Source organism: Ailuropoda melanoleuca, chromosome 10 (assembly GCF_002007445.2).
Source record: "Ailuropoda melanoleuca isolate Jingjing chromosome 10, ASM200744v2, whole genome shotgun sequence".
Lineage (NCBI taxonomy): Eukaryota > Metazoa > Chordata > Mammalia > Carnivora > Ursidae > Ailuropoda > Ailuropoda melanoleuca.
Window position 1 is genome coordinate 80,515,838 of NC_048227.1, and position 8,766 is coordinate 80,524,603.

The 8,766-nt window shown below is 43.3% G+C and overlaps 1 protein-coding gene across 4 annotated transcripts in view; it reads right to left on the bottom strand.

Moving 5' to 3' along the window:
• The window catches only part of SLC2A12 (solute carrier family 2 member 12), a 53,598-nt gene extending 51,317 nt beyond the window's left edge, over positions 1–2,281 (bottom strand). For 2 of the 4 annotated variants that reach the window (XR_002143311.2, XM_002922289.4), the window contains exon 1: positions 1,948–2,280. Coding sequence is in view for 3 of the 4 variants with exons in the window: in XM_002922289.4 (XP_002922335.1) it covers positions 1,948–2,062 (115 nt within the window). In the remaining variant the exon portion in view is untranslated. Of the gene's footprint in view, positions 1–1,947 lie in introns of all 4 variants that reach the window. The other 2 variants (XM_011228769.3, XM_011228768.3) reach the window with 2 other exon arrangements.
• Between the last annotated feature and the right edge of the window lie 6,485 nt (positions 2,282–8,766).

An 8,766-nucleotide genomic window follows, 5' to 3' on the forward strand; every position in this document is an offset into this window, starting at 1 on the left:
TCCTGGGTGAAACTATGAAAGTTTAAAATACAAAGAAGTCAAAAGAAGTATTTGACAAGCATTATTTCATTAAGCTTCAACATCTTTATAAAACAGACTAAGGTATAAGCCCAAACCACACAGCGAGCCTACACTGTGCATTCGGTAGAGATATATAGATATAGATATAGATATATCTATATCTATATCTATATATATATATATATATATATATAATCGCTTTTGGGTACCAAGAGATGTCTCAGACAATTTAGGAAAATGTACACAAGTAATACTAACATGTCTGTATTCATCTAAATGGAAACTATAGCACAAATCAAAGTTTTATTCATTTAAGATTTGGGGGAACCATTTTGGCTTCCTTTTCTGTATAATAAAGGTTCATTTAGAATTAAATTTAAAAAATAACTTAGAGTATTTATCCATTTATCATTTCTTTAGAACAGAAACAGTTGCATGTTACATTGCATTTTGTGCGTATGTTCCATCTTTCCAAACACAAATCCTTGTGACCTTACTTCAGGGTAATTACGCTTTTGCACATTTTAACCTATTACGAGTACACCGTGCTTTCAAAGCTGTATCAAAATTAAATAGTCCATTTTTAGTTGTTGCTATAGAGACCCCCTCAGGACAAAGTTTCTTTTCTTCTTTGTGACATTATCACCAACTATTTAGTGAACCCTTTTGTTGATTTGGCCACCTCAGCAGGCTCTGGAGCTCAGTCTTTCAGAAATTCAGAGAGAACATTGCGATTCTTTCCCTGAGCCCTCAAATACAAGCTTCCCTGGGCTGCTCTGAGACTAATGAGCCAGGGAGCACATGTGGAGGAAGGGGCAGCCCTGTGTAAGAGAGGGGCTCGGCCATCCTGAAGGATGACCCCAGACAGTCACTCTTGACCAGAAGTGGGAAAGCAGGAGAAAAGCTGAGCAGGGAGCAGGGTAGGGAAGGCTGACAGCTTCTCATTGCCCAGGAGCCGATCCATGCCTCCGACAGAGGGGTCGTGGATTCAAGTCCAAAATCAGACAAACCCAGGAATCAAACGTAACTTCATAGATCCATTACAAGGGGAAAGGTACAGGCCTTGTCAATCATTTAGTATTCTGGATTTTTCATGAAATTCCAATCTATGGCCTGGGAATCTATGGTATGTTGAAGGCGAGCAGAGCTGAGGAAAGCCTTAGAGAGAGAATTATTTGTGTTTGATTTAATTTCCTATTACGATTAGTTTCTATTCCTTTGGGAAGCAACTAAAAGAGTCAGAAAGGATAGCGAAAAGCTTGTAGCGTGTTTGTGGGATTGGTACATGTGGAAGTAAAGAACAACATTCGGTAGAGCAAAGATCACTGACATGAATTACAATTCTTTCAGATTTCACCTCCGGGAGGAAAAAGTATTAAAGGAACCTCAGTTTGAAAGGCCAGTTGGAAAGAGAGCAGGAGCAAATCAAACGGAGGTTTTAGGCTTGAATTCATTACAAATTCATTACAAACGGAGGCTGGGAACTTAAAAAAGAAAGTTGTGTTCATTGATTACATAACTAATACTTTTCTGAAGCCTACTGAAAATACTGATTTAAAACACGGTGGTTCTAAATGCTACAGATTGCCCATTTGTGCCAATAAATGAGAAAGTGTGTGTGTGTGTGTGTGTGTGTGTGTGTGTTTACACATGGGACTCTCTTGCCAGTCCCTGTCCCAAAATGAAAGAGTTCTACATTCTGCCAACACAGTCGACGGACCATCCTGCCAGTCGTGGGACTTGGATCTGCATGTTACAGCTCCGTGTCATTCCTGCTCCCACCGGATCCTGTCCCCTTCTCTTCACGCACCTCCCCCGCTCACGTGTACACACACACACACACACAACACACACACACACACACACACACACACGGTGAGAGCCGAGGACAGCACGCGGCTCCGGCCAGCCCGTGCCTCACTTTACCTCTGGCCCAGGGAGGATGCCGGCTGCCGCTGGCTGCGCCGCTGCCCTCGGTCTCGGCCGCTCTCCCCTTCGGACTCAGCAGAGCGGGGCCCTCGGTGTTTTCAACAGGTACCATGGTCGCGTAGAAGTTACAGGCGCTCCCGTGGCACCCGGCCGCCCCCGCTGCCCGCTCTGACAGCAGTGGTCACTTTCCCCATGGTCGCCTGCTAAAGAAGGGTGGGAAAAAAAAAAAAAACCCGGTGTGATTTGTAACCAACTTTGTTTCTATTTCCGAAGGCTTTGCCCTTTTCGGTGACACAGGCTGTCGCTATTCCAGGCAGCCTATCACAGGCAGGGGGAGGGCCGGGGCTCCGAGGATTGTTTTCCCCTTCAGACGCCGGGCTGGAAGCAAGGGGTTAAAAGGCTTGGGGACCGAGCTCAGACTCAGTGTTTGGCCATTAGCTGGGGTGCGGGGGGGGGCGGGGGGCTCTTCTGTGCCTGCACCTTTGAAAAGAGGCAGAGAAGAGAAACAGGCAGCTTGAAAGGGAAGGAGAGTGACGGCCCCGAATGCTCACAGATGGTATCAGTTACTCTTGCAGAGAGGGGAACAATTTATGCAAAGACATACCCGCAGGAAAAGTGTGTCAGTTTTTCAGCACGGCTGTTATTCCAAGAGTCGTGACACTTACTATTTCAACAAAGCATAAAACATCTTTACTGTGTCAGCCCGATTTCGCTTTAGGTGAATGCGGTCTGTCCTCTTTCTCTGCCAGGCCTGGCAGACACATCCAGGCCGAGACCAAGCATGCGCGGACCCAAACTGCCGAGATTCTTTGGACTTTTTACACCCTGGGATTATAGCAAAGTAATCCAGTTTATCTGCGCATAGTTGTCTTTAAGAGATGAACCAACCCTGTATATTCTGCCAGGTTCTGTGATGATAGCCTGGTTTGGGAGGAGGGTAATTCCATTCAGAGAGACCGGACTAATGACCCATTGTGTGGGTGTTAGCGGCCATAGATAGCAGAGACAAAAAAACAGGGAGTGAGAAGAAGGATTTTTTCCCTCCTGATTTGTGCATATATTTGTACAAATGGTCTTCAGAGCTGTGGTATTTTACTTGCAGTTATATAGTTAGCAAGTCATGTTTAGTGAAAAATCTTAAGAGAGGAAATTGGGACCATTTTAGAAAATCATGAGGAGTGAAAACTAAAATTTATGGAGCACTTATTATGTGCCAGAAATTGTGCTAAGGGCATTAACTCAGATGGTTTTTTGGAGATGATTCTTTTGAGAAAAAGAAAAAAAAAATAACCCACTTGTGAACAGGTCGCCGTGTTACAGAAGAGACAGTGGAAGCTGAATAACTTGTCTAAAGTGTCATAGCTCCATAGTGGAGGGGCTGAGCCTGGGAAGCTAGGTGGTCCAATGCCCTCGCTCTCCTACATCCTAATTTCCCAGCCTTGTCCTGTTCGGGTTTTCTCGGCTTCCTTCCCTTTCGGCCCTTCTTGATTTTAAGAGGATGCCATGAAATATGTCCTTTCATCCTAGTCTCTTGCCTGGACAGAGAGGCAGACTGATCCCAGAGACAGAAGCTGAACCACTCAGGACTCACTTATGACTTCTTGGCTGGATCAGAACACAGCTGTAAATGAACTTCTCATTTGTACATTTCCTTTGCTCATCACTAGATATTTCTGTAGTTTTCTTCTCTGTCCAGGAAATCGGGGGCCAAATGGAAAGCAACCTGTAGTAATTCCACTAGTATAGATTGTATACTAGTTGCACCTGTTGTATGTCTGCTGATAGTGCTGGAAAAGGGAAGTTCTCCAAACGTAGCCCAGTCCCCTCTTGCTTCAGAGGTGAGTGGCTGGGAATCGCCCGGATCGGCTTGTCCTGCTGAAGAATGTGTAGCACAGTGATGCTTTAGTGTTTATTTGTTCCCAGAATGTGTTATGATGGTAGGAGCAGCAGTCCTACCTCTCATCAGTCCTCAGTTCTCCATGTTCTCTTCGCTGCTACCTTTTCTGCTCAGAGCTAGTGACCNGGGGGGGGGGCATGTTTTTGCAGTAGGTCAATCGTGTAATTGCTTCATTTAATGATCCCAGACCCTGTGTCTCCTCCAGCAGCTTGCTGGCACCATCCAAGTGTTGGGGTGTTTGCTGTAGTCTTGGATGGGACAGAAGACCAACTTAATTCTAGAATTCCTCAGTCTGGCTAAAGGCCATTCTCACTGCACTTTCTGTAGCCTAACATACTGGAACTCCGAAGGTATAAACAAACAAGAAATCAAAAGGGATGAGCAAACAACGTGACTGACTGCATTGCCTCCAGGTGTAACTAATTCTGTTCTTCAGTCCATTGTCCACCTGGAATGAGCCATGGCTCTCCCAGTCCATCCTGTGCTCACCTTCCTCTCCTAACACCAAGCAAAGTTTAGTGGGGAAATTCTTTTCACCCAGGCAATAGGGGAATAGTTTTCTACCTAAATTTCCTGACATAACCTGTACTTCTCCTTAAATAGTATTTTGCACATTTCTAATTTTTATTTAGTGGGTTTATTCATGTGGATTAATCAAATTTGGCTTTTCTGTTAGATAGTAAGCTCTGTAAGAGCGTGAAGAATGTTTGGTTCATTATGGTATTCCAAGTGCCGGCACAGAGTGAATATGCAGTGAACACCTGCTGGCTAACAGACGGATTCCTGTAAGTCCAACCAACTTCAGCACTGCTAGAATGCAAACTCCGAGAGGCCAGGCACCTATGTCTGTGCGTGCCTCCGTCCATCTCTGCGGCCCCACCTCCTGGCACAAAACCGGCATGCTGTAGACCCTGGATAAGTATTCCTTTCTTTCTTTTTTTTAAAGATTTTATTGATTTATTTGGCAGAGAGAGAAAGAGAAAGAGCACACAATCGGGGGGAGCAGCAGAGGGAGAGGGAGAAGCAGGCTCTCCAATGAGCAGGGAGCCCGATGCGGGGCTTGATCCCAGGATGTTGGGATCATGACCTGAGCCAAAGGCAACCGCTTCACCAACAGAGCCACCCAGGCCCCCCTGGATAAGTGTTTCTGAAATAAGTGTGTGCTCACAAATGGAGCTTTTAGTGACCTGAAGAACTATTTAGTTTTTAAATATGAAAACCCTTTGGATGACTGCCTGTAACACTCTGTCCTTCCTCACTCCCTTCCGTTCATCTCTTTGGAGCAAATACCACCACAAGCTGTCCTTCCTCCATGGAGTCTGAGCCACTGCCATCCATAAAAGCCGTCCCTCTGCTCAAGAAATATATCCTCCACAGACAGCACACGGCTCATTCCCCATAACCCCAATACGTGTGCTACACACCATTTTAGACCACCTGCTCGTAGGCAATGCTAAGGAATCTGGAAGGAAGTATCTTTTACATATTATAAACTGGCAAGACAGGAAAGAGGGGGCCAGAGAGAAGGCAAGCAGCATTGCCAGGCACGTGAACGTCTACCATACAACAGGCCTCTCTTTGTGGCATTTTTTTTTAACTTCACAACTGTGTGAGGTACTACCACTCCCATTTGGCAGAAATTGAATTTGGGAAGTTCGTGAGCATGCCTAAGATCAAAAAAGGCTTTCCAGAGTTTTGTCATGAACATTTTCAATAAGACATGAAAACGGAGAATCTGTAATCAACACGTTACAACATGCTTGCTCGTTTACCTGCCTATACCTCAATCCCTCTGTCCAGCCATCCACCCATCTTAGTCTTTATGAATTTCAAAGTAAGTTGAAATACTATGGTACATGTATCATTAACTAGAGTTTAATATGTGTTCAAGTTCTTTTGTTTTCTTTGTGACACTTTACATACGATGAAGTGCACAATCCTAAGGGTCCCGTGGCATGATTTCAGAGAAGCACATAGAACCCCGTGAAGTTACAGAACACGACCATCACGCCCGAAAGTTCTTTCATATCTCTTCTGAGTCAATTCCCACCTCATCCTCTGGAAGCAACCAATGTCCTGATTTTTTTCACATGAGTTAACTTCACCTGTTCCAGTTCTTCGCGCCACGGAATCATAAAGTAGGTAGTGTTGTGTAAGGACTTCTTTCCCTGGGCGCAGTTTTGAGATTCACTCATTTTTTTGTGTATTAGAAGTTCACTCTGCTATTGCTGAAGCATATTCCATGGATGAATATACCATAATGTATTTATCCATTTTCCTATTGAGGTACACCAGGGCCGTTCCTAGTCTGGGCTGTTAGACATAAAGCTGTTAGGAGCATTCTTGTACAGGTCTCTTTGTGGAACAGAAAATTTCAAAGCACAGCAGTCCAAGTCCATTTGATTCCAAAACCCACATGTTTTCCACTACACCCCGTGGCTTCTCTGCAGTGTGTCTGACTGCACTATGTTTATGCAGAATGTACTTCCAGAGTTTTTAATCCTAAGATGGTTCATTACAGTGTAAACACAAACGGGGAGATACGATCTTTAGACAAAAAACACCCAGATAGAAATTCAGCTCTTCATTAGCCGTAGTCCAACCAAATATTCATGTTGGTATGATTTTTTGAAGGATAGTTATTATTTTGCCTGTTTATACAATCTAAATAACTTCTTTCTCTAAAAGTTTTCAATATAACTTTGTTTCCTATACGTAGAACATTACCAATCATACCATATGGATTAAAGTTCCTCATATTACAAAAGAAGCACGGTTGAATATTATGTTTGCTTCATATAAAACTATAGAATAAATCATTAAAAGAAAGACAATTTGCAATAAAAATGTGATTCTGTTATTGTAAATGGGAGAACCAGAGTGGAAAATTGCATGCTGATTACTATTACAATAATTTTTAAAAACATGTGCATATTGGTGGAGACTAGAAGGGAACTTGGAAAAATCGAAAATCACTAATAACGCTGGAAAGGTAATCTTAGGCCACGTTAAGAAATTTAGACCAATCCTAATCATGCGTAAATCATGTGTAAAAAGTATTATCAGGAAAAACGTTTTCTTAATGTTGTTATGATATTGTGTATCTGATGAGTGTAAACCTGAAGAAAAGTTCTTCGAATTCAGGGCTACCATATACTATTGTGCAATTTATACATTTCACAAGTATAGGTGGACCATTCCCATTCACAGATAGCACAGGTTGGCTTATTTAATTGTAAAACAAATTTTCCAGAAAATGATACTAAAAATGTCATGAGGCATGGGCAGCTTTTTCTAATTGGCACAACGATGCATTTGAGCAACTAAGAGGACTACACCCCTTATAATCTTCTTTAAATGACACTATCTTATTAATTCCTCTGGCCTACATCTGCTGTTGTCCTGCTTAGCTATATAAATGAGCCCCCTTCTTCATTCGACCAGCAGTTTTTCCAGATAAATTATTTCTAATTTTTAAATCTTCCTCAGTACTCTTACATGGTCTTTGGATGGAGGCATCCATCAAATTTTTTCAATAACTCAGCCTTTCCTTTAGGTTATCCTTCCTTTCATACCATGATGTCAGAAAAAGTTGCTCAACCTGGTTTGACAACAGCCCTTTATTGGCTTGGAAGCTCTGGTCTACCTGCATCACATGCTCCTTATTTGCTGGTCAATGAGGAGGGCCCTGAAGAGAAAATCAACTGCACAGCAGTTGGGAAGGTCACTTTTCTGGCTTTCTTTATATATAGGGACAGATCATATTCCCCGGATCCAAGCAGATCACATTCCCCGGATTCTCCTTCAAAAGCTGGTGGCAAGAAGTAATCAGTGTCTCAGGCCCCATGCAGGCAATGATGGTGGTGGTCATTGTGGCTGCCAGGGCCAGTGTTTAAGGTCACTAGACAGTATGCTGTGAGGTATGTGCCCAGGGGCAGCCGAACCAGCTCCGAGCAGGACTTCAGGAATTATTCTTGACTGCAGAGTCTCACGTTGGAGTCAGTTCCTGGATTCATCTAGGGGAGTCTTTCTTCATGTGCGCAGAGGCAGACTGACAACAAAACTAACAAAATTTAGGCATCAGCGCCTCTCACTCCCATTTGCTCTTCCAGCAATGCATTTGTATTTTTGTAAAATTTGCAAAAGTAAAATATTTAACTTCAGTGAATTAAGACCACTAACTCTTTGGACCATGACACTGACATCCTCTTTGTCACATTTTCTTCATGTCAGGTGACATAGAGGCCCTGGGATATTTGGGGTCCAGCTTAGGGGCAGTTAATTTGGAAAAACCCTTGGTTTGGGTTTCATTTAGATGACTCACAGGCACTTTTGTGTCTAGTTAAGCTCTTGCTAGGTCTCCTTGTAAAAGGACTTCCAGAAATTCTCCTGCTGCCCACTGTGCCAACTCATGTGGCACATATTCCACATTGTCACTCATGGGGCACAGTGAGGAAGGGGACAGAGCTAAGGTTGTCTCTCAATGTGAGCCTGTCCTATGGGCTCTCCCGGAACCAGGAACGTGTGGGCTGTGGAGGACGACCACACCAGAGGACGGGCTGGATTCTTTCCATGCTCTCTGCAGAAAATAAGGTCACCAAAAATGTGTATGAAGAGGAGATGGGGAAAAAGTATTATGAGATCAATCAAGCAATTCCGGGATCCTGTGATGTTTGTAACACTCGGCAGCTTTTTAGTATTTGTAATTTAGTTAAATAAATATTCACTTTCATACTTAATTTTGTATTCTTATTTTTTAAAAGTAGGAGCCCCCCAATTTTGAAAACCTTCAGGCCCCACAAAATGTGGATCTGACTCCATGAATTTGAGAAATAGCATTCTCTCCAGATGAGCACACTTAATAACCATCTCTCAGATCCCTTCCCTTCTTCCCTTCTCTGCTGCTGCTCTCTGAATCC